We start from the raw sequence: 26,238 nt of genomic DNA on the forward strand, positions 1-26,238 counted from the left end.
GCTGATGGTGAGGGTACCAGCAGGGAAGTTAGGAAATGAGGAGTGGGTCTATAGGACATCAGAAACTCATGGTTTCTATTGCACACTTGAGTTTAGACAAGCCCTTCCCACAATCATGGAAATCATAAAACAGCAAGTCAGTTTGGGAAAGGCCATTGGAAGAGGTCTTTTAGTTCAACCCCTCTTCAGAAAAAAGCAAACTGATACTCACTCAGAGAGGTTAAGTAATTCGCCCAAGGTCACAAAGCAAGTTCGTGGCAGAGTTAAGATTTGACTTAAGTCTCCTCTTTTCATCTTTCAACCAAGCTGCTCTGGCAATGACAGGAGCTTATAAACAGGCTGACCTCACTGGTCCATACTGCAAATATCGGCTTGGTCCACCTTTTCAAATATAACCTCTGCTCAGAGTGAGAAGAGCAAGGCTAAACCATATCTGAGAAAGTAGAGTCTCTTACCAGGTCCCTCCCAGCTTCAACAGCATAAACAATTTCAAAACGTATTTTATTTTAACTCCAGAAAAAAGTTTGCTAAATTTCCTATAACTGAGAGTCAAAGTCTATTATTAACTAGAACAGCATCTGGGGTTAAAGAAAGAGGTATTCATGAATGTTTTTTAAACTCTCTCTTGAAGCATTCCCACCCATACCCCTACCCCCTCTACCTTCCACTTGAGCAAAGTATTTAGAAATATGCTTGATCTTTTTGGCATTTCTCTGTGTTTTAGTGTTTTCAAGTGCTCCTTCTGATGTGGGTCAAAACATTTTGTTTTTTTAAATATGAGATTGTATTCTTTCTGCCCAAATAGGATGGAAAAGACTTTCCAGAAAAGGAAATATTGCTGGGATGTGTGTGGCCGAGGCAGAAACAGTTGCTGGAGTCCTAACTTAGTCAAATACAGTAGCTCCACTAAGCCAGTAAACATTTAGGGACTCATTAGCACTTCTGTGCAGCGGAACCATTGGGAGTCAACAAATGGTTATGGCAACCAGGGCATGAAAAAATTTGTAGGGAAGGCAAAGTTTGGTTTTGGCTCTCCCCATTCCCTCCTTCCCAGTCCAGAGTCCCACTCTATTTAGAATAGAAAGAGGATGCTCTAATTCTTTGGAATCAGATTTGAGTTAAAAAGTTCAGCTTTTCACATGTAATCTGTGTGAACTTCAGTAAGTTATTTAACTTTATGAGCCTTTTCTTTTCTTTTGAAGTATATAATAGTGCTTATCTCATGGTTTTGTTATGAGGAGTGATGTATGTGTATGTTCTAAATTCCCCTTTTTAGTCTCTATAATTACTCCTCCAACCTTTTTAAAGTACTCCTCTACTATGAGAACACCTTAGTTTGAGCTAACTGTACTTAACCGGGGATTAGGAGGAAAAGTGTGGATATTAAAGTAATTTGTGCTAAGGTGTGAGTGACTACAATAAAAATTTATTAGCCTATATGATTCCTTGCAATAATGGGGACATATTTTCTTTTATAACATACCTTATTTATACCACCATGCCTTGCTCTAGCTGCCCCTAAAGCCTGCTCAGCCTCTTAGGTGAGAAGAGGCAAGTGCTCTGTAAGAGTCTATAGAATTCTGGAGACTTAATAAATGGGGCCATTCTTTTCCTTTCTAGACAGTAGAATGCTAACCATCTTATTTTAAAAACGGTTGAAAAACACATACTTATTTAGATTGCTAAATTCAGATCATAATATAATGAGAATCTTTGACAAAAGTTTCTTCTCTGCACTGAAAAGACCTGTCCCCGAGGCCTTTGTTCCCAAATGGAACAGCAATGAACCCCTGATCACATACATCTTAAGATAGTCTTAATGTAGGCTTCCCTCTCACTTACCAACTTTACATTTCCCTGTATGGCCCCGGAAGATGACTGGTTAGCCAGAGACGGGTAAGATTCCTCAAGGGAGGAACAACCTAAGACAGGCACAGTCGCAGGGGGGCCATCAGGTGAGAAATTGGGGATCAACAGAGGTGAGGCTTAGAACCTCACCCCCCCTGTTCTGAGAGAAATCTTCCGCATACGTGGATGTTTTATTGCCCGTGTCTAGCGTGGATTAACACATAGGTTACAGGCACACACCTGATCATCTACATTTGCTCTCTTACAACACTAAACTATGTTTTCTACCTTTATCTTGTATCTACCTATCACTTCAGCATTTTATTTAAAATAATAATAACAAAGAGAGAAATGTGGTATCCACATATAAATCAAGTATAAAAATCAAGTGAATATTCATATTTGAACTGACTGTTTATAGTTCATAATGCATGAGCAAAACCGAAAGCTTCTGTGATGACTGCCCCTGTAATGTTCACCATGTAACTTATTCACTATGTAAGAATTTGTTCTCCATGTAAGAACTTGTTCGTTAAGCTTCAAAAGATTGGAGACTGACGAAAATTAGGCTTGGGGTGGATTAATGATTGTGCATTGAGCATTGACCCCCCTATACAGAATTTTATTCTTGTCAACAACCATTTGATCAATAAATATGAGAGATGCCCTCACAAAAATTAAAAATATATATATATATATATATATATATACACGCACTACCAATTGTAAAATAAATAAGTAACCGGGATGTAATGTATAGCATAAGGAATATAGTCAAAATATTGCAACAACTTGGTATGGTGATAGCTGGTACCTAGAATTATCATGTATATAAATGTTGAATCACTGTGTTGTACACCTGAAACTAATGTAATACTGTGTGTCGACTACCCTTCAATTAAAAAAAAAAATTAAAAAAAAAAAAAGATAGTCTTAATGTAAAATTGTGCAGTCCCTTTGGAAAACCGTCTGGCAGTTTCTCAAAAGTTAAACGTAGAGCTGCCATATTACCCAGCAATTCCACTCCTAGGTATATACCCAAGAGAAATGAAAACATATGTTTACACAAAACTTGCACATGGGTGTTCATAACAGCATTACTCACAGTAGTTAAGCAGAAACAATCCAAATATCCATCAGCTGATGAATGGATAAACAAAATGTGGTACATACATACTGTGAGCAATTACTCAGCCATGAAAGGGAACAACATGGATGAACCCTGAAAGCATTATGTTAAATGCAAGAAGTCTGACACAAAAGGTCACGTATTAAATGATGCCATTTATATGAAATTTCTAAAATAGGAAAATTCATAGAGACAGAGAATAGATTAGTGGTCAACTAGGGCTGGGGAAGAAAAGGGTGTGGGGTTTCAATTTGCGGTGATGAAAATGTCCTAAAATTGTGGTGATGGTTGCACAGCTCTGTGAATATACTTAAAACCATTGAACTATACATTTTAAATGGGCGAATTGCACAGTATATAAGTTATATCTCAATAAAGCTATTACATACACAAAGATATCCTTAAGCACAATATTTGTTAACTTGCAGGTACTTACAGGTTGGTGGGTTAAAAAGCTACAGGTCTCCTGGGGTTTGAAAAATAGCCCTGGTATTCTGTTTGGAGATACTAGCGAACAGCCACTAGTTGAGTCCAAGCTTGGTGGGAGGAACCAGGATGAGGCCCTCACAAACTTCTCATTCTGTGCTCCTGTTCTTCTGGTCAGAGCATGAATAAAGCAGTAGAAAACAGGCCAGAAAATGGTTTCTACAGTACATTTTGACAGTTATTTCTAATATTGCTGCTGTTTTCTCTTAAAAATTTAATTTCTCTTTAAGCCCTATAAATAGAACAAGACTTGTTAGAGGGATATGATTATTTAGGATTGGAGTCACTAGAGAAATCATATAATTACTAATTCCACAGGTAATGAATTAAAGTGGAATACTCACATCAGCTATAGGGAGATGAGACAGGATCTTCGGTAAGATGCTAGATTATTAATGGAGTTCTTTTCCACATAAACAAAAAGCCTTAGGCATCAAAAAGAAATTTAGTTAGAATGGCTTTGCTTCAAAGATCCAAATGATCAGTGGAATAATAAAAGTAACTCTTTGTAGTCTAGGAAATTTAATATTGTTTGTATTTGTTTCAGGATCAATTTTGGTAAAAATGGCGTAACAGCTTCAGGAACTTTTTTGGCTAGGAAATTCTCCCTCCTTGATTTATAAAACAGAAAAGAACAACTAAAGCACAATGCAGACTTTAAGTCAGCAGTCTCCATTTCCTTAGTTAATCTACAACACAGACCCCAAGGAAGCAGGGTTAAATCTCTATTTTCCAGTTTAAAGCATGATTTGATCATGTAAGAATGCATTTAAATTAGTAAACATGCAAAATTAACATTGACATTGCACATTTTTATATTGTTTTTAAAATTTCAAAAGCAATGCCCATTCTTTATTAAAATGTAAAAAGGCAGCAGTATATAAATTGATAATGATAATTACTAACAATATTAATACATACTTACAATGCGTCCAACCCTAGGTTTAAAGGTAACTGATTTAACTTTCACAAAAATCATATCAGGATTTGCAGATGAGGAAACTGAAGTCAAGAGGTTACTTGCCTAAGATCACAAATCTCATAAATGGTAGATTCAGAATTTTAAACCTTGCAGTTCCACTTCAACATTAAGCTCTTAAGTTCCTTTATACTTTGAATAAAGTTCCCATCAACTTCTCTAATCTTCTTCCCCCAAATTAACTGTTATTTGCAGTTCACTATATATTAGAAAGATAAAGTTTAATAACTAGAAAATAATAATTAAGCTTTCTCATAAAAATATCAATGGATACAGATATATCATAAAATATATAAAATTAATTAAATATATAACTGTAATTAAATACAATAAATTTTAATTAACTTTATTAATTTATTAAATATATAAAATTAATACATTATAAAATATTTTAAAATACTCAGATTGATTCAGATATCGAATCAAGAGAAATGAAAACACATGTTCTCACAAAAATGTGTACATGAATGTTCACAGCAGCATTATTCATAGTAGCCAAAAAGTGGAAACAATCCAAATGCCCATGAACAGCTGATTGATAAACAAAATGTGGTATACCCAAGCAATGGGGCATTATTCAGCAATAAAAAGGAGTGAAGTGCTGATACAAGCTACAACATGGATAACCTTGAAAAAATGCCAATTAAAAAAATCCAGTCACAAAGGACCACATATTGTATCACTAAATTTATGTAGATTGTCCAGAATAGGAAAATCAATAGAGACAGAAAGTAGATTAGTAGTGCCTAGGATTGAGGTTGGGGATGGTGGAATGGGAAGTGACTGAAAGAGGGTAGCATGTTTTTCTTTGGGGTGATGAAAATATTCTAAAATTGATCATGGTGGTGGTTACACAACTCTGTATACATACTAAAAACCATTGAACTGTATACTTCAAATGTATAAAATTTTATTGTATTTAAATTATATCCCAATAAAGCTGCTAAAATGTCAATTCATGATAGTGAAAGAACATTATGATCAAAATCCATTTAGGTAGTTCAACTTGTCCTTAAAATCTAAAGAATTATAATGGTATAGTCAATAACACCTTCATAAATCAAGGTGGTTTGCTGCTCAGATATAACAAGGTTATAATGAGAAGAGAAAGCAGATTTTTAAAAACCACAAGAAACAACCACAAAGCTATGTACTGGTCAGATAGAAGGAAGAAGAGATGACTTATACAGAGTCTCTAGCATTAATCTATTTTGCTTTGGTTCACATTTGGCTTTTAAAGACTACTTATTTAACGTGATTTTAAAACAGAACAATTTCTGGCAAGGAGACAGGTAAATCAGCTATGATGGCACTGTAGCTAAGCTCCAAAGACAGCTTCTGTTATAACCTTTTGAATTCATGCTTTTGTGTAGTTCCTCCCACATAGAATCTGGATCGACCCTGTGACTCATTTTTTTAAATGATTAATACTTTAAATCAGATTTAAAATGTCATATGAACTTTTGAAGCTAGATGATGTGTACATGAAAGCTTACGTGCCTGTTGTAGTTTGAACATTTCCCTGCTTTTTTGTTTTGTTTTGTTTCATTTTAACCAATAGAATACAGGGAAAGTGACTTTGGGCCTGTTTTAGACCTATGCCTTAAGAATACTGGGCAATTTCTCCTGTTGCTCTTTTAAAGAGTCTTGAACTATCATGTAAGAAGTCCGGCCCTGCTGGAGATACCACGTGGAGCAGTGACTTAGAAGAGGCCATGTAGAAAGGGACACCCTGAGACATCACGGAGAAAGGGGCCCAGCCATCCCAGCAGCCCGTCTGAGCCCAGCCTTCCAACCATCTTCACCAACGCACCAGACATGTGCGGGTGCACCTTGGATGTCCCAGCTTAATGGAACCCCCAGATGACTACAGCCCCATCTAACATCACATGGAGCAGAACTGCCCAGGGAAGCCGATCCACCGACGGAGTTACGACAGATAATACAATGAAGCCACTGAATCTTGGAGAGCTCTATTTTGAAGCCATAAGTAACTGAAATTAATATTTTTATTTTTATTCTCCTTAAATCCTCCAGTCCCTCAGGTGTTTGGGGGCTTTGGTATTCTTAAAGCTCTTTGGGGAATAAATTGCCCTAGTTTTTCATTTTTAAAACTTTTCATTTGGAAATAATTTAAATTTACCAAAAAAATAAGTTGCAAAACCATACAATGAGCTTCCATATACTCCTTACCTTGATCCTCCACTTACTATTTCTGAATCATTCGAGAATAGGTTGCAGACACGATGCCCCATTAGACTTTAATATTTCACTTTGTATTTCTTGAATACAACCAAAATCAGGAAAGTAACACTGATCCAGTAATATCATCCAATCTATGGGCCCTACTCAAATCTCACCTATTGTCTCAATAATGTCCCTTACAGGTCCAGGAGTCAATCTAGGATCACGTGTTACATTTAGCTGTTATGGCTCTTTAGCCTTCTTCAATACGGAAGAGTTTCTCAGTTGCTTAGTTATCTTTCATGATCTTGATAGTTTTGAAAAGCCCAAGATAATTACTTTTGAGACTGTCCCACATTTATGGGTGTTTGTCTGATATTTCTTTATAATATGCATTTTGGCAGGAATATCACAGAAGTGATGCTGTGCTCTCCAGGAATCATATGAGGAGGCACATGATGTTGATTTGTTCTATTAATGGTGATGTTAACTTTTATCACTTAGTTAAGATGGTGTCTGCCAGCTTCTCCATTGTAATGTAATAATTATTTTGTAGCAAGAATCTTTGATTATTGATTTTCTTGTTTAATATCTTGTTTTTTATTGTTTTCACCAGTGTTAGCATCAATTAATGATTTTACCTGAATAAATTATTACTCTAATGATTACCAAATGGGGATTTCATATCCTATCATTCTTTTTAGATTTATTAGACAGGATAGTTTTCCTTTCTCCCCAGTTAACTGATTAACTAGCTAATATCAGTAGGGACTCAGGATTCTCTTTTACTCACAGGGTTAATCTGTTATTATTGATTTATTTTGACATTCAAATGGTCCCAGACTTGACCAACAGGAACCCCTTCAAGCTGGTTACTGTGTTTTATAGACATGTCCTCATCAGTTTTTGAGCACTTCTGTTCTTTCTGGTGTTATAAAATGTTGCAAACACATCTTATATTTTCCCTGTCCCAGTCCTGGAGTCAGTCATTTTGTCAAGGAGACCTGGTTTCTTTTAGCAGATAAATGGTATCTAGAAACAAGATCTAAATGTGCTCTGTTATAGGAATGCCATTCCTTTTAGATCCTCTCAGTGAAGAGAACTAGAACACACATACATACTCACATATAACTGTATCTGTCTATCTAATCAGACCATGATGCTGATACCTCAAATTCTTATGCAACCCTCCAGGGTATATTCTAGACTTCCTAGTTTCCATAATTTCTCTGACAGTGAGAAATCTGTATTTATTTATTTGCTTACCCCTGGACATGCCGACCTCCACCTCTTTCTATTTACCAGTGGAAAGCTCAGCCTCAGCAAAGGGAAGAAGAGAAAAGGTTCTTTTTTTTAAAATGTGTCAGAAACTTAAGCAACATATATAGCAAACATTTATGTATATTCAACTATTTTGACCAAGCAGTTCACAGACCATTCATTTTCTTAAGTAACAAAAAAGACATGCAAATTTGCTTAAAGCTCCCTATATTATCATTAACAAAGATTTTGGAAAACTAGATTTTCTGCAGCATCTCTGAAAGCAGTAGAAAATCTTGAGATTGTGAGCTCGAAGGAACTGGGTCTAATTTCTGTCTCTAAGACTTAGTGGAGCAACCTTGGGTAAATTTCCTAATGTCTTTGAAATGCAGTTCCTCTTCTGTAAAATGGAGTTGAATGAAAGACATGATTGCCTTTAGGATTAAATGAGACAATGCATGTACAGTGGATTGTCTTGATAGAAATTGGGTCTTGATATTTTTAAAGGGGAATAAAAACTTACTTAAAAGTTACAAGAAGTTTCTTTTTGCTAAGAAGTAAAGATTTGGAGTTACATTGAGACTTGATTGCCTTCTCTTCTGGAAAAGCCATCACTCTGTTTTTAAATTATGCAAATAAATACAAAGTATCCACCCACAGTTCTTGGGAGAAAAATTGAATACAGTAAAGGAACTAAAATATAGTGATTTTTAATCAAGAAATTATGGGCTTAATAATGTAAATTGGATATAGCTTTTAGTGACCTCAAAGAGACTTGTTCTTTCCTCTATGAATCTAGGTTGCCCTATGCCTATAAATTATTGCTCACTTTTGGAGAGGCATGTAATTTTTTTTCCAGTTTTTTTTTTTCAGTGGTGGGAACTGAGCTAAGGGAAAGGTTTTGTGTGTGTGTGTGTGTGTGTGTGTGTGTGATTCTGATATCTCCAGTTGTTTTTTTATGAGGGAACCCTGAGGACTGTAGGAGGGACTGCAGGCATGAACTTCAGTTTACATTCTAGGAGATGGTACACAGTGACAGCTCTGTGCTACTGCTGCCTTTCATATGATAGTTTTTAAGACTGAACATTCCAGAATGTATTGATGCTAAGTGTGTTAGTCTGAGTGCTCTGAATGGCTTTTTTGTTTAAGTTCATTGGATTCCTAATGTGGGATAGAGTAGCTAAGGGGAAAGCAGCACTCCTTCCCTGACGCAGACTGTGGGTAAACATAGAGGGAACCAGTGAGGGGCAGAGGTGACCCTGCAGTGGTGATCTTGTCAGGGACTGTGAGAGATGCCAGAGGTGAGGCGGCTGGAGCAGCAGAATCTTACAGACCTATTCCTGATTCCTTAATAGACAGCCGCCTCCCACCAGATCATTCTGAAGAGGTGACTTTTGACAATTAGAGGAATGACTTTTGAGAATTTGATTTAGTATTAATGAATACATGGCTGAAATTTGTAGTCTTAGGCTCATGAAGCTCAAGCATTTGGGTTACGTAGGTAAAATGTTTGCTTCACAATAGGCCTGTAGTTAATGTTAATTACTTCTTATTACCTTTCCAAGGTTCTCTGTCATACTATAAAATACCATGCTCCAGGGTCACTGTATCTATGACTCCATTCTGATTTCTAAAGCAATCACTCTTGAGCATGTAAAAAATATTGCAACTCCTCATTGCTTAGAATAAATTGTGTTTTAGGAATTTTGCTGCTATATGGCTTGCATTCTTTCATTGACTTCCATTAATAATTACCAGATTGGGGGTTCTAAAAAATGCACTGATGATAAGTATCTTTAGAATATGTAATAATATAAAAACAAAACCTCTTTTTTAAAAGCAAAGTTTGTATAGGTCACACACTGGAGCGAATACAAGAGCTCTCTTAGAAAAGTTAGTAATATAATTATACACAATACCCCAAACTATAATAGTTGACACTTGAACAATGCTAGCATGCCAGTCCCCATGCAGTGGAAAATCTGGGTATGACTTTTGGCTCCCCTAAAACTTAACTACTAGTAGCCTACTATATGTAAAATGGGTCAATTAACCTCAGATGCAGCAAAGTGTAGAAAAGTAAAAAAGAAATGGGAGGGTTGTTGGGTCCAACAAAGAAAAGAGAGCAAGCAGCAGGGGAATTAGCTCTCTCCTGGTCCTTGCCAGGGTTGACACGGGCCTGCAGGTGGATCAGGCAAGGGCTGGGAGGCACTTTGAAGGGGCAAAGGTTTCCACCTCCTTTCTCTAAGTTGCCCCAGTGGGGCCTTGGCTCCTCTGTTCTCTTCAGGTTCCAGAGTTTCTATCTGGTCCAGATAGCAAGAGACTCTACCAAAAAATAAAAATTATTTATAGTTCAAAAGAGAATTTATCGAGAAATTTAAAAATACCTTTCCTTTAAACTATAAATAACTTACTGGAAAGGGTAATTAAAAAAAAAATTCCAGTTACCAACAAACTATGACTACCTGGAAATACATTTAATGAAATAGGGGCCTCTCTATTTGAAAAAACAAACAATACATTTTATTGAAGGAACATAAAACAAAACCTTTATAATTATTATATACAAAATCCTTATTTGGAAACACCATTTCCAAATATTTCTGAGGATGAGAACTTGAAGAGTTTCTCTCAGAATCTACCTGACAACTTTAGATCAGAGAAAATATGACAATGATCAGTTAGTTAGAAAGTTGTGCCTGAGTTTCATAGATTTTGCTTTGGTACCCAGCTTAATACTGCTCAAGTTGATGTCCTCGTTTAGTAGCTTTTAGCACATTTGAATGATGTCTGCTGAGGTTGGCAAAACGCTGAGTTACCAGATACTGTGGGAGTAGGGCTGTGTGACACATACACATGTTAACATTTTAGTTGGCAAAGATGTAAACATGATAGAAATTTAAAGAAGATTCTAAGAAGCCCTCAACTGATGTTGGCTGAAGGGGGCTGGGAAGTACATAGGTGCTATGCTTTGTGTGAAGATTTTACTGAATTCATAAATTTCAGGATTTCTCTTAGGTGAATTTCTGAAAATCATGATATTCCTATACTATCCAAGGAGTTTTCTTTATTGAGGCATAGAAATACACACTAGAGCAAGTATTGTTCTTACAGATGGAATGGGATGCTTCCTAGATTAATGTTTACTGAATGCCAGATCTTGGACTGATTGTGTCAGGATCACCAAGAGGCCTTACTTAACACAGATTCTTTGGCCCCATCACAGACCTACTGAGTCAGAGCATTCTGAACAGGGTCTAGAAATTTGTATTTTGGAAAAGCTCCCTTAGTTGATTCTCAGGTGTAGGCAAATTTTAGAACTATAGACCTAAATGTCTAGAAGACTCCATGCCCTAAATATTTTGCCTATTGTCCTACCACAATGCCTGAAATTCCCATGTTACACTTAAATATTGAAGATTAACTGATGTGCAAATGTTATTGATGTGTACATAAGGCTCCTCAGTTGCAGTGACAGAAACCCATTTCCTTCAGCTGCCAGTGACAGAAAGCAAACTAACACAATGGAGAAGAGAGAGGAGAGATTTCTTAGTCACAGCTTTGCTCCGATGATTCAAATGATATCATCAGCGATTGGGTTCCTCCATCTCTTAGAAGAATTCTCTCCACTTGATAGGGAAGAAAGCTGTTGTCAGGCCACAATTCACAATCTGGGAGTAGAAGGGAAGAGAGAGAGAGAGAGAGAGAGAGAGAGAGAGAGAGAGAGAGAAAGAGAGAGAGAGAGAGAGAGAAAGAACTTTCTAATAGTTCAGCCTGAGAGTTCCCAAGAATCTCTAGCCAATCATGGGTCACAAGCTTATTACTGAGTGGAAAAAGGGATGTAGTCAGCCTCATGTGAACAATCTTGAATATCTTCTCTTTAGGGAAGAAGGGCTTTGTCACTAAACAATGATGGATGTGATGCTGGAAAGTCAAAATAAGAGACGATTGCTACAAAATGGTTTGAAAGGGGCAAGGAACTCATCAGGTTCTCCAAGTGTAGTCTAGGGAGTGCTTTGAGTCTTTAAGATATTTCAGGGGATCCACACTATTTTTCATAAAAGTATGTTATTTATCTTATTACATGAATTAATAAATATGTAAAAGTTTTATCAATTTCCTTAAAGTATGAATATTGATATATAAAAGCAGATAAATGAAAGAAATTTGGAGATTTCAATAATTTTTAGGAGTGCATAGAGGTCCTGAGACCAAGGAGTTTAAGAACTGACAGCATATGCAAAAAATTAGCCATTCAGCAATTTTGTTGTGTAGTAGCTTTACTCGCTAAGGTTAATCTGGGATCTGGAAATTCTCTGCACATAAAAATCTACAAGGCTAAGTCATGAAACCATAAAACTCTTGGAGGAAAACATAGGCAAAAATCTCTTGGACATAAACACGAGTGACTTCTTCATGAACATAGCTCCCTGGGCAAGGGAAACAAAAGCAAAAATGAACAAGTGGGACTATATCAAGCTGAAAAGCTTCTGTACAGCAAAGGACACCATCAGCAGAACAAAAAGGCATCATACGGTACGGGAGAATATATTCATAAATGACAGATCTGATAAAGGGTTGACATCCAAAATATATAGAGCTCATGCATTTCAACAAACAAAAAGCAAAAAATCCAATTAAAAAATGGGCAGAGGAGCTGAACAGACACTTCTCCAAAGAAGAAATTCAGATGGCCAACAGGCACATGAAAAGATGCTCCACATCGCTAATCATCAGAGAAATGCAAATTAAAACCACAATGAGATATCCCCTCACACCAGTAAGGATCGCCACCATCCAAAAGACAAACAACAACAAATGTTGGTGAGTTTGTGGAGAAATGGGAACCCTCCTACACTGCTGGTGGGAATGTAAACTAGTTCAACCACTGTGGAAAGCAATATGGAGGTTCCTCAAAAAGCTCAAAATAGAAATACCATTTGACCCAGGAATCCCACTTCTAGGAATTTACCCTAAGAATGCAGCAGCCCAATTTGAAAAAGACAGATGCACCTCTATGTTTATCGCAGCACTATTTACAATAGCCAAGAATTGGAAGCAACCTAAATGTCTATCGGTAGATGAATGGATAAAGAAGATGTGGTACATATGCACAATGGAATACTACTCAGCCATAAGAAGAGGGCAAATCCTACCATTTGCAGCAACATGGATGGAGCTAGAGGGTATTATGCTCAGTGAAATAAGCCAGGCAGAGAAACACAAATACCAAATGATTTCACTCATCTGTGGAGTATAAGAACAAAGAAAAAACTGAAGGAACAAAACAACAGCAGAAACACAGAACCCAAGAATGGACTAACAGTTACCAAAGGGAAAGGGACTGGGGAGGATGGGTGGAAGGAGGGGGGGAAAGAAAGGGGCCATTACGATTAGCATGTATAATGTTGTGGGGGGGCACAGGGAGGGCTGTGCAACACAGAGAAGACAAGTAGTGATTTTACAGCATCTTACTATGCTGATGGACAGTGACTGTAATGGGGTTTGTGGGGGGGACTTGGTGATGGGGGGAGTCTAGTAAACATAATGTTCCTCATGTAACTGTAGATTAATTATACCAAAAAAAAATCAGCAAGTTTAATCACTAAAATTGTAAAGTGCTTTACAGCTTATTAGAATAAAGAAACCAACATTTATTGAAAAAAAAAATCTACAAGCCTGGAATTTCCATTTGCTGGATTAAGAAAACACGAGGGAATGAGAGAGATATGAAGAACTCATCTTCTGCACAGCTGAGAAAACAGAATGTCCTCTGATTATTCCTTTACCATTGGAAGAACTTAAAATGTACAAATTAAAGATTGTTTGAAAGTGTTTAAAAGGTGACTGAGTTTGCAGTCATTTTCGAAAGAATAGTAGGATGAGCTAATAAGTAAAGCAGAGTAGGCAGTAGCATGCAAAAGTTAGAAGAGGCAAGAAATATTACATTTAAAAAATGGCTTCCAAGAAAATGAGCATATGTGTTCAACCAAAACTATTATGAGTATTCATATAAGTTTTATTCATATAGCCATCATTTGGAAAATAAATCAAACATCTACCAGAAGTAGAAAGGATAAATCTTGGTATGTTCACCAAACAAAATACATACAACAATAATGAAGAATAGACTACTGCTATATGTAAGCATATGGACGAATTGCAGATACAATGAGTGGAAGAAGCCAGGCACAGAAGAGTGCAATACTGTATGATTGCATTCATATAAATTTCAAGAACAATCAAAGTTAATCTATGATGATGATAGAAATCAGATGAGTAGATGCCTCGGTGGAGGGGCTTGTTAGAGATCTATTCCTCAATTACCCAATATCTTAGTGACATAATACAACAAAAATGTTATCTCACATACATTTTTGAAGGTGAGGGATTCTGAAACAGCTTTTCTGGGTGGTTCTCTTGAGGTTGCAGTCAAGATGTCAACTAGGCTGTAGTCTTCTGAATGTTATGCTTTAATAACATTTTTCAAAAAAAGTAACGGCCTTCCTATACATGTTGCTAGATTGGAAGCTCTTTCTTATTCACCACTTCTCTCCACTTCTGGGCACAGTATGACATGTAGTAGTTTCTTTTGGTTGCAAGTGAAAGAGAAATCAAATAAAACCAGCTTAAACTACAAGAGGGATTAATTTGCTCAGGGTACTTTAAATTAATTTTATGTCTAGAAATTGTGTGTATAGACTGGGCCATGGGGTGCCCAGATATTTGGTCACACTTTATTCTGGGTATGAGGTTGTTTTGGGATGAGATTAACATTTAAATAGGCAGACTTAAAAAGAAAAGTAGATTGCTCTCCTCCATTTTTAGTGGGCTTCATCCAATCTCTTGAAGACCTGAATAGAACAAAGAAGGGTGACCTTCTCCCGAGTAAGAGAGAATTCTTTCCTGCCGGCCTGACTACCTTCCAACTGGGCCATTGGCTTTTTTCCTGCTTTTAGACTAGAACTGAAACATGGGCTCTTCTTGGGGTTTGAGCCTGCCAGCCTTTGACAGGAATTACACCATCAACTCTCCTGATTCTCAGGCCTTTGGGCGTGGACTAGAACTAAACCACCACTCTCCTGGGTCTTCAGATTGCCAGTTCACCCTGCAGATCTTGGAACTTGCCCTCCTCCATAATGGCATGAGCCAATTCCTTATAATAAATCTCTTTGGTTCCTAGTTACAGTTCCTACTGCTTCTGTTTCTCAAGAGAACCCTGACTAAACTACACAGCAACTGAAAAATCCTGACGTCAGTCTGGTTTAGGTGAGGATTGAGTCCAAAATAAAAATTTTACTGAAGACACATTTCTCTCCCCCATCCCCACAGTGCTCCTGCAAACTCAAGTTCCCTGTGGTGGTCCTCAGAGCTCCAGACTTTTCCGTCATGAAAGAAAGTGGCTGCAGATGCTTCTTGTGTTCACATCGCACCTTGGTGGGAAGAAAGCTTGTCTTTGGTAGCTCCTTTACCTGAGAGACACTTTTTCTCATGTTGGACCAAACTGAATTACTTGCTCATTCTTGAACCAGTTACTATGAGCAGGTGGGTAGACTGCATTGATTGGCTCCTGACTATCAAGGACTACTCCTGGAGCTGTGTTCCCATGCAGCAGAAAGGGGCAAGTATCTACATCCTCAAAATGAAAGGTTTCTTAGATCTCTTAGCTTAGTTTCATTGGGCAGAACCTACCACTTGGCTATCTACTTGCAAGAGAGCCTAGGTAATTTAGTTTATTTATCTGGGTTCTGATTGGAGGATGGAGAAATAAATTATGGGTTGACAACTAGCAGTGTCTTTCATACTAACAGCAAAGTGTGGCTTTACCACACTTGGTTCAGACAAGACATGATTCATCCCTTAGGTTTGGGGAGGGGCCCACCTTCTCTGATCATATTTGCCTCCTCTGGCACATTATATTTTCCAAATGTTCTCCTTAAATGTGACATTGATACTGCTCCATCAAGGAGTGGGGGCTATGTTTCCTTCCTGGAATCTGGGCTGGCCTAGGTATGACTCGAATGGGAAGTTGTATTTGTGACTTGCAAGGTGAGGTTGGAAAAGGTGATAGAGTTTCTGTCTAGCCCTTGATCTCTTGGAAGATGTGTCTTTGGAGTTCTGAGCCTTATATAAACCTGGCTATATTGAAGCTGGCATGCTTGAGAGACACAGGAAGGACCACATAGAAATAGAAAGAAATGCTTGAAGGTCTCCATTATTTAAGACCTCATATCTTTGAGTCTTCCCCATCCAGGCATCAGACATGTGACTGAAGAAGCTTTAGGTATGACACAGCCATAGCTACCATCTGACGGCAACCTAGAACCTCCCAGCCAAGCCACTTCCAAATTCCTGAGCCACAAAAAGCATGACAGAGAGAATAAAGGGTTATTGTTTTGGAGTAATTTATATGTAACAATAGATAACTAATAGGTCTGTCCAAAATATTAGATAATATAAATGAAGGATGAAGGAGAGAATGCCCATTGAGTAGGGACCCAATGGTGTTTACCTCTTGTCATAAAGTAATAAATGTGTTAAAACAACAATTAAATGCTTATAAAAATAAAAGCTCAGGGTAATTTTTCAAAGCATTATTTACAATAATGAAAAATTGGAAACAATCTTAATGTTCAATAATACAGAGATCAATTATGATTCTTGATACTTCAAACGTCATGTGGCTATAACTTGACTATAAAAATCAAGTTTTGAAGAATATTCAATGTCATGGGCATATGTTCTTGATATAATAATGTTAAGGTGAAAATAGCAGAAATAAAAATTGAACACTATGCTTTAAAAGGGTGAATTTTATGGCATGTAAATTATCTCAGGAAAAAATCTGTATGGGAAAAAAATTGAACACACCTATAAAAATACATATGAATAGAAAAAGGCTGAAGGGGAATATATTAAAATATTATTAGTAGTTATCTCTGGGAGCTGGAATTTTGTATGATATTTAATAGCCTTCTTTGTAGCTTTTTCATACAATGTGGAAAGTTGAAACGTAATACAAAAGTGAGAACATTGGAAAAATTGTAAAGCTGAAAATGATTTAAATCCACATTGAATTTTAAAAAAATTGATCAAGAAAGAAGAGCAGGTCAAAGGACACCATCAACAGAACAAAAGGCATTCTACAGTATGGGAGAATATATTTGTAAATGACATATCCAACAAGGGGTTAACATCCAAAATATATAAATAACTTAACATGCCTCAACACCCAAAAAGCAAATAACCCGATTAACAAATGGGCAGAGGATATGAAGAGACAATCCTCCAAAGAAGAAATTCAGATGGTCAACAGACACATGAAAAGATGCTCCACATGACTAATCATCAGGGAAATGCAAATTAAAACCACAATGAGATGTCACCTCACACCAGTAAGGATGGCCAGCATCGAAAAGACTAAGAACAACAAATGTTGGAGAGGATGTGGAGAAAGGGGAACCCTCCTACACTGTGGTGGGAATGTAAGCTAGTTCAACCATTGTGGAAAGCAATATGGAGGTTCCTCAAAACACTAAAAACAGAAATACCATTTGACCCGGGAATCCCACTCCTTGGAATTTACCCAAAGAATACAACTTCTCACATTCAAAAAGACATATGCACCCCTATGTTTATTGCAGCACTTTTTACAATAGCCAAGATATGGAAGCAACCTAAGTGTCCATCAGTAGATGAATGGATAAAGAAGAGGTGGTGCATATACACAATGGAATACTATTTGGCCATAAGAAAGAAATAAATCCTACTGTTTGCAACAACATGGATGGAGCTGGAGGACATTATGCTCAGTTAAATAAGCCAGGCAGAGAAAGACAAGTGCCAAATGATTTCCCTCATTTGTGGAGTATAACAACAAAGCAAAACTGAAGGAACAAAATAGCAGCAGACTCAGAGACTCCAAGAAGGAACTGGTGGTTACCAAAGGGGAGGGGTGTGGGACGGAGGGTAGGGAGAGAGGGAGAAGAGAATTGAGGGGTATTATGTTTAGTACACATGGTGTGGGGGTCACGGGGAGAACAGTGTAGCACAGAGGAGGCACATAGTGGATCTGTGGCATCTTGCTGCACTGATGGACAGTGACTGCATTGGGGTACGGATGGGGACGTGATAATATGGGTAAATGTAGTAACCACATTGTTTTTTCATGTGAAACCTTCATAAGAGTGTATATCAATAATACCTTAATAAAAATTTTTTTAAAAAAAGAAAGAAGAGCAGGATCATATGGTCGTTAATTTTTAATTTTTTGAGGAACCTCCCTACTGTTTTCCATAATGGCTGTCCCAATTTACATTCTCAACAATGTATCAGGATCCACTTTCCCCCACATACTTGTCAAGACTTGCTGTTTTTTTGACTTTTTTATAATATCTATCCTAACAGATGTAAGGTGATATCTCAGTGTGGTTTTGATATGCATTTCTCTGATGATTAGTGATTCTGAGCACATTTTCAATACTTATTGGTCACGTGGATATTGTCTGTGGAAAATGCAGTCCTGCCTCTGGGTATACATCCAAAGGAAATAAAATCCAAAGATCCTGAAGAGATAGCTGCACTCCTATGTCCATTGCAGCATGATTCGTAATAGCTGAGACATGGAAACAACCTAAGTGTATGTTGAAGGATAAAGAAAATGTGTTATACATATACAGAGGAGGAATATTCTTTAACCTGAATAAAGAAGGAAATTCTGCCATTTGCAGCAAACATGGATGAAACTGGAGGGCATTACGCTAGGTGAAATAAGCCCAACACAGAAAGATAAATACTGCATGGTCTCACTTACATCTGGAATCTAAAAAAGTTAAACTCACAGAAACAAAGAGAAGAAGGGTAGTTAACAGGGGATTGTGTGGGCACAGGGTGAGAGAAATGGGGAGTGTTGGTCAAAGGGTTCAAAATTTTAGTTATAAGGTAAATTTTAGAGATCTACTATATAGCATCTTGAAATTTTCTAAGAGTGTAGATCTTAGGTATTCTCACTACACATACAAAAAAATTTTTTTACTATATGAGGTGATATATGTACTAATTAGCTTGATTGTGGTAATCATTGCACAATGTTATACATATCAAAACATCATGCTGTACATCAAGTGTGTGTGAGCGCATATGTGTATGTGCATGCATGTATTTTTTTGTTTTGTTTTGTCCTGTTAATTATACCTCAAAAACGCTGGGGTCTAAAAAAAATGAGAAGAGCCAAATTTTTTTCAAAGTGATGGGGGATGTGGTTGTGGTTTTGGGTGGGGTGGAGGTGGGGTTTGGTGTACTTGCAGCATGTGGGGAAGGGAAGGAAGAACTATTGATTGAGCCACTGTGTGGTTCTGATGTGGGGAAAGTGTGGGGAAGAGGATGGTGAGGTGGTCTAGATAAAGAATGTACATCTGTGTTGAGTTGAGGGACTGCAGTGTGTGTGTACGTTGTAGATTCACCCTGTGGGCACTGGACTGTATTGAGAAAGTGTAAGTAAATCCTTAGACACATAACTGATATACAGAAGTCCAAAAGCTGATCAGAAGGAGAGCACAGAAACATACAGTAAAACCGAGCATCACAACTAAATATGGAAGACTCAGTTTTTTTCTTTTTGTTATTTTTTTTATTAAGGTATTATTCATATACAATCTTATGAAGGTTTCACATGAGCGACATTGTGGTTACTACGTTCGCCCATATGATCAAGTCCCCCACCCCCACCCCATTGCAGTCACTGTCCATCAGCATAGTAAGATGCTATAGAGTCACTACTTGTGGAAGACTGAGTTTTATATCCAGCTCTATTCTTGACTGAAATTTTCATAAATTGTACTCACACTGACAGTTGCTACTATGTCTTAATTTCCTAATCTGTGTAAAAAAGAAAGCTGTACTTCTTGTTTTTCCCCTACCTCAGAGAATTGTTATGGACTTAAAAAAAATCTAAAGCTTCCCATATCATGGGGCACTATGTAAAATAATTGCCACTGTCAAAAACTGTTCCCCAATTTTTAAAACTGAGAAATACTAAATTTTTACATATTTCACAATGTTCTCTATCAGTAGTGGCCTTCAAAATAATTACATGGCAAAGAGAATGTTGAGCTAGCCACAAGCTCAGGCAAGTGTCAACAGTCCTTCACTTGTGTAGGTTATAATCCTGTGGAAATTTACCGTTTCATCTTTATCTTTGAGTTGTGTGAACATTTACTTCAGTCTGACTACAGTAGTCTCCCTGTATCCATGGTTTCACTTACCTCAGTTCAATAGCGGTCTTCCTTTTGACTTACTGTCAGAGGGTCAATAGTAACCTATCGCTGTATATCACAATGCCTGTGTCGTTCACCTCACTTCATCTCGTCATGTAGGCATTTCATCATCTCACATCATCTGGAGAAGAGTGAGTACTCTATACTAAGATATTTTGAGAGAGAGAGACAGACCACATTCACATAACTTTTATTACAGTATATTGTTATAATTGTTCTATTTTATTAGTAGTTATTACTGTTAATCTCTTACTGTGCCTAATTTACAAGTTAAACCTTATCACAGGTATGTGTGTATAGGAAAAAACATAGTAAATATAGGATTTGGTGTTATCCTTGGTTTCAGGCCTCCACTGGGGTTCTTGGAATGTGTCCTCTCAGATGAAGGGGTCAGGGTGCACTTTTGTCATCTAATCACTGTTCTAGAACATGCTCCTACCTCCAGGCCTTGCTCATTCTGGACTATTGCTCCTACCTCCAGGCCTTACTCATTCTGGACTATTGCCCTTTTGCCTGCCTAACCAAAACATTATTCTTTTTTTGAGGTTAGATTTAGTTCCACATCTATAAATTCTTTCTTACCCTCAGCCCATGTGATCATCTCTTGTTTGGAACTTGATCACATGGTCTTCACTAAATAATATTTTTGACATAGTTTCATGGAGGCTCTTAGTCTACTGCAGGCTATGAAGTGACCTCTCTCGCTCTGGTAACATTTTTTGAGTGCTTATTATGTGCTAAGTCCTTTGTATTTAGGGAGATTGAAAACATTATTATCTTTGTTTTAGAGCTGAGAAAACTGAAGCTTTGTAACTTGTCAAGTGTCAAATTGGAACCATGTGACTAAGTGCCCAGCTTTAAATCTGGGGTTTTTTTACTATGGAGGAAGAGCAGAACAGATATTGGGGGATATTTAGAAGCTTGCTGTAGGTAGGAGAGAAATGTAAAATGGTCATGTAATAAAAGGACAATTGAGAAGTTCTATGAAGGAGAAAGCATTTGTATAAACAGTTCACGTGAGCGCTTTGTAGAGGGAAGACATAGAGAAAGGACTGGAAGTGGGCTTTGAAGGTAGGCTCATTACTGTATTATTGTTATATAACAAATGATCTCCTACCACCCATTTATTATCTCAGGATTGTATATGTTAGAAGTCCTGTCTGGCGTGATTGTGTTCTCCACTCAGCATCACAGGGTTGAAATCAGTTATGTTTCCAAGATCATTCCGGTTGGAAGTATTCAGTTCCTTGCAGCTGTGGAGGTCCGTGTTTCCCTGCTATCTGTCAGCTAGGGGATACTCTCAGCTCCTGGAGTTTGCCCGAATTCCTTGACGAGTGGCCTCCTGCATCTTGAAAGCACCAACAGCTTGTCAAATCCTTCTATTTTTTTACTTTCTTTTCTGTGACCAGCTGGAGAAAACTTTCTGCTTTAAAGGGGCTAATGGGAATAGTTCAGGCCTGCCCTGATAATCTCCCTACCTTAAGGTCAACTACATTATATAACAGTCACCTCATAATGGAAGTAAAATCCATTATATTCACAGCTCTGAGGATTAGCCTAGGGGTGGGAAATCTAGGGAGACATCTTAGAATTTTACCTACCAAAGTAAAGACAAGCAGACAAGCAGACAAAGCTTTTTAGGTGGGGAAATAAATGTAGGTAAAAAGCTTAAAAGTGAAAGTTCACCAGTGATTTTTGGAGATTGTAAACATGTCTGTTTGTGACTGCTGCAATAATAATAATAGCTCCTTGTTACTGGGGGGTCTCCTGGGTGCTTTACACAAAAATTCATTTACCAATCCTTACATCAGCTCTCAGAGGGAGTTATTATTTCACTTTTACAAAGAAACACATTTAGGCAGAGAGAAGAAAAGCCACTTGCTTTTGGAATAGAGATCTATCCCAATCAAGTTGTAAAGCTGGGCTTATGGCTTGAGCTCTGGATGACTCTGAGTCTGTGCCCTTTGCACTATTTAACCCACCCATTTGTGGGTCAGTCACGGTGGGGAAGCAGAAGGAAGTAAGGTTGATCTGAGCCCTGACTGCGGAGGGATTGATGTTATCATGAGTTAACAGGTATCTTGGAAGATTTTAGTGGGTACATGTGAATGTAGGGGAGAGGGGAACTGAAGTGATGTGGATGTGGATGGAAGGGAGCACATGGGCTGGATATGCAATGTAGTATTTTAGGGAGGTCAGTACAACCAGTCAAGAGTAGCCTGGAGTACAAGATTGGAAGCAGGGATGATACATTACAGTTAAAAGGCTGCTGAATGATCAAGCCTCTGAATCTTGATGCCAGTTTGCAGGAAATATACAGGATGCAAGAACATGTTAAACCATCCATAAGTATACAGTCAGCAAAGTGAGGCAGATTACAGAAAAAATCATATATAATTCCATTATCCAAATATTACTATTACTAATGTGAAATAGTGAGCAGAGAAAGCAGCTTTGGTAGCTGTGGTACACTACACAAAATTTTTTAGTTTTGATGAGACATTCAGTATAGTTACACAGGGTCCTGCACCAGAAGAGCCTCACTTTTGGGGTCTGGGGCTCTGAGGTCACTGCCTTGGTTCTTAATTTTATTTTCGCATTTGTATTTTAGAACAGAAGTCCAGTGGGACCATGGAGCATGACCAGGGGCTTGGAGCCTCAGCTTTTGCTTGTTCTCAGCACCTCTCTTAAAAGGGTTTTCCACTGCCTGCATTCCCAACTTCTGGCCCCTTAGCCCCACCGAACCTTCCCTTCCCTTCCCTGTCCAGCAGGGTTCTGTGTGTGCTCCCCATAGTGTCTAGGGGTGAGGCATTGTAGTGGCCATTCCCAATCTGAGCTATCAATGCCACAGTGTTTTGGCAGTTGACTTGGTAGGAGTGACCCTCTTGTCCTCCCTCAGTCCAGTTACTGAGTGAGTCTCAGTGTAGAGGTTACAATAGCTTTTGAGTTTACCCATCTGCTGTGGGTTGGGGAGGCAAGCCTGTGGGAAGGGGAGATGCCTGGTGGGCCTTCCTTGCCCCTAGCTGGGAAGAGTATGTCAGTTCAGCTGCTGGCAGGAGGGGCTAAAGACAGCCAGTGGGTTGCATGGGCCCCCGAGCTCCTCTGGGGTGGTCTATATTCACCCCAAATATATCCCTCTGCTCAGTGTGGCGTTGAATAGAAAAAAAAAAAGTGCCATTACTAGTTGAGAGGGAGACTGCCAAAGAAAGGAACGAGCTTTATATTTCACTGTTTTTAACAGCATTTTTTCCCCTGCTTTTTGAACAAGGATCCACATTTTCACTTTGCACTGGGCCCCACAAATTGAGTAGCTTGTCCTATGTGAAATTTTAGACAAACAACAGAGCTTTAATTTCCTCGTCTGCAAAATAGGGGAGAATAAAACAGTATATATTGCATATACCTCAATTTAAATAAGGTCTTATACAGTGCCTAGAACTTAAAAAGTACTAAACAAATGTTAGCTTAAAGATGTAGAATTCCATTGCCTATGAGGATATGAAAGCAGTAACAAAAAAGTGAAGGTATGAGAAGGAAAAGGGCAGTATTTGGCAACATACACAGCAGAAATGGGATATATACTACTAGACAAACACAACTTCGAAATTTGCACAGGACAACCCATGCATAGTTTATTCTCTTGTAAACTGTGGGACCTTGAGAAATATTTTCTTGACTTGAGAAACTTCTGTTTGGAGGTATTAGTCAAAGTGCTTCATCTGGGCATGAAGATTGGGCAAAGGAGAATTTCAAGTGAGGAAGACATTCAGATGATGTCTTGTACAAAGTACACTATGAGAGGATTAGGTAATTTAGTCGTATCTATCAAAATGAAAATGTACATATTTTATTTTCATTTCATTTCTAGGTACCGGTCTCATATAAAAACACATGAACAACAGAGGCAAGCACAGGGATGTTCATGCAGAATTGCTTTTTATTAGTGAAAAACAATCCAATAATTTCTTACATAAATTGTTTGATTTCATGCATGGAATAGCACACAGATATTAAAAAAAAATGAGGTGGACCTTTATTTACCACTGGTGAAAGATAACCAGAGAATTTTAATTAAGAGGAAAAATATCAACTTCCAGGAAAATGTTTAATCTCAATTATTTAAAAAATACGTATGTACAAGAAAATGAGTAGAGAAAGGTCTGGAAGGCTGCCCACCAAACTGTTAACAGCGACTATCTCTGAGGAAGGGATTGGGTGGGGTGTGTGTGAATGAATGGGACACTCATGTTTCCCTGTACACTTCTGTTTGAATGTTTTACCAAAAATGTTTCCATGTATTCCTGAGAGGGAATGGAAAGAGGATTTGGAGGGCGTCGTGTGCAGGGAAAAATTGGGGAGGGGGCGGGGAGATCTATGGCTCCCTGGTTTCGTCAGACTCCAGCACCCGCTGAGGTGAGGGGACGCCCGCCCGGCAGAGGTTATTCTGCAGAGGGGCGGAGCTCTGCAGAGCCCAGGCGGGAGGCGGCCCCGGGGGCGGGGCCACCGACTCCAGCCACACACTCCTCTCCCACTATGTCCTTATAAGGAGCGCCCGGCGTTAGGGCTCGGGAATCCGGTTGCAATCCCTGAGGCGCAGCCCCAATCCCAGGCCCCTCCCTTGGGAATGGGGGCGGGGAGGGGCGGGGTCTTGGCGGCGCTGTGGTGGAGGCGGAGCCTCTCGAAGCGGAACCAATAAGAGTGGCGGCCTAGGTCTGAGCCGCGCTGCCATTGGGCGCGGCGACGCGAGGAGGCGGGGCGCCCCCGAGGCTGGTTACGCCGAGGGAAGCCCAGAGTTGGTAGTCACTGCTCTGAGCCCCGACTCTTTGCGGGTTCCCGACCTCGCTGTTCCCGGTTCTCTGTAGCCTGCGGCTCGCCGCCCCACTCGCCGCCGCTATGCCGGTGTTTCATACGCGCACTATCGAGAGCATCCTGGAGCCGGTAGCGCAGCAGATATCGCACCTGGTGATCATGCACGAGGAAGGCGAGGTGGACGGCAAAGCCATTCCTGATCTCACTGCGCCCGTGGCCGCCGTGCAGGCGGCGGTCAGCAACCTGGTCCGGGTGAGCGCACTGGGCCTGGGGTGGGGAGACCGGGCAGGAGAACTCCCTGTGGTCCTGGTGGTTCTCGTGGCCCCCACTCGCCCGCTCTCTGCTTGTGGCTTTGCGCGTGGGCGCCAGAGCCAGCCGACCATGGGTTCGAATCCCGATTCCCCAGATCTCTGACCTTGAGCAAACCCCTGAGCCTCTGTGGGCCTCAATTTCCTCATCTGTAAAATGGGGCAATCATAATAATGCTTGCTTTTACGGATTTGTTGTGAGATTCACCGAAGTAGCGTTTGTAAAGTGCCTAGCGCCGCGTATGATCCACAGTAGACACTCCGTAAATGTTAGTTGTTAAGGACGTCTGATGGCTCCTTTCTCTCAGCAGGGTGTCACTCCTCTCCTTGACAACCTTGTTCTCAGCTCCTTTTTAGGCCTCCCCAGTCTGGCCTATCGGCTGGCAGGCTCCCCTAATGATTCCTTGCCTTTTCCTTGCAGGGATTCTGTTTGAGCCACGTTGCTCACCTATCTAATACTTCTGCCCCTCTCCCTGAGACCTGCCTTACTCACCAGCTCTCCCCGAGTCTGGCCCTTTTGTCCCCTTGTCTTACCGGCCACTCGTCTGTCTCCTCCTCCCTTCCTGGGCATTTCTACTTGTGCACACCTCCGGCACTCTCAAACCCGGTTATTTCTTTATGCAGTAATTCATGACCACGAGATTCTTCTCCCCTTTCGCCTAACCCAGCTGCCTTTCATTTTATTCCCTACTATGGATTTCCACCTGACTCTACCTGCTGTCAAACGGCTTCCTCCTGCTGGGGCCTTTCCAGATTCAGGGGCCCTCCTCCTCGGCCCCTCCTCCTGGCAGGAAGCAAGATGGAGTTGCTGGGAGAGGCCTGCGAAATCTGGGATCTGCAGCCCCTGCCGGAGCAGGACGGGGAGTCTCCTCCCCAATTCACAACTTTCCGGGGTGGCCGAGTGGCTCCGCAGACCCCTGTAGCCCATAGCTGTGACTAAGAACTGAGGCGATTCCTGGA

At 39.3% G+C, this 26,238-nt stretch overlaps 1 protein-coding gene and 1 long non-coding RNA gene across 7 annotated transcripts in view; one reads left to right on the forward strand and one right to left on the reverse strand.

The window, feature by feature from the left end:
- Nucleotides 1–26,238, reverse strand: part of LOC130684610 (uncharacterized) — a 92,699-nt gene that overhangs the window by 16,455 nt on the left and 50,006 nt on the right. The window contains exon 3 of one of the 3 annotated variants that reach the window (XR_008998949.1): nt 20,166–20,306. The exons of the other annotated variants lie outside the window; for them this stretch is intronic. This is a non-coding gene — a long non-coding RNA (uncharacterized LOC130684610). Of the gene's footprint in view, nt 1–20,165; nt 20,307–26,238 lie in introns of those variants that run through there. 3 annotated transcript variants of the gene reach the window in all.
- Nucleotides 24,935–26,238, forward strand: part of VCL (vinculin) — a 98,494-nt gene continuing 97,190 nt past the window's right edge. Inside the window, exon 1 of one of the 4 annotated variants that reach the window (XM_036928606.2) lies at nt 24,935–25,222. In XM_036928606.2, the coding sequence (XP_036784501.1) occupies nt 25,055–25,222 (168 nt within the window). In that variant the 5' untranslated portion in view covers nt 24,935–25,054. The remainder of the gene's footprint in view (nt 25,223–26,238) is intronic. The other 3 variants (XM_036928608.2, XM_036928609.2, XM_036928610.2) reach the window with 3 other exon arrangements.

The sequence above is a fragment of the Manis pentadactyla genome, chromosome 8, assembly GCF_030020395.1.
Source record: "Manis pentadactyla isolate mManPen7 chromosome 8, mManPen7.hap1, whole genome shotgun sequence".
Lineage (NCBI taxonomy): Eukaryota > Metazoa > Chordata > Mammalia > Pholidota > Manidae > Manis > Manis pentadactyla.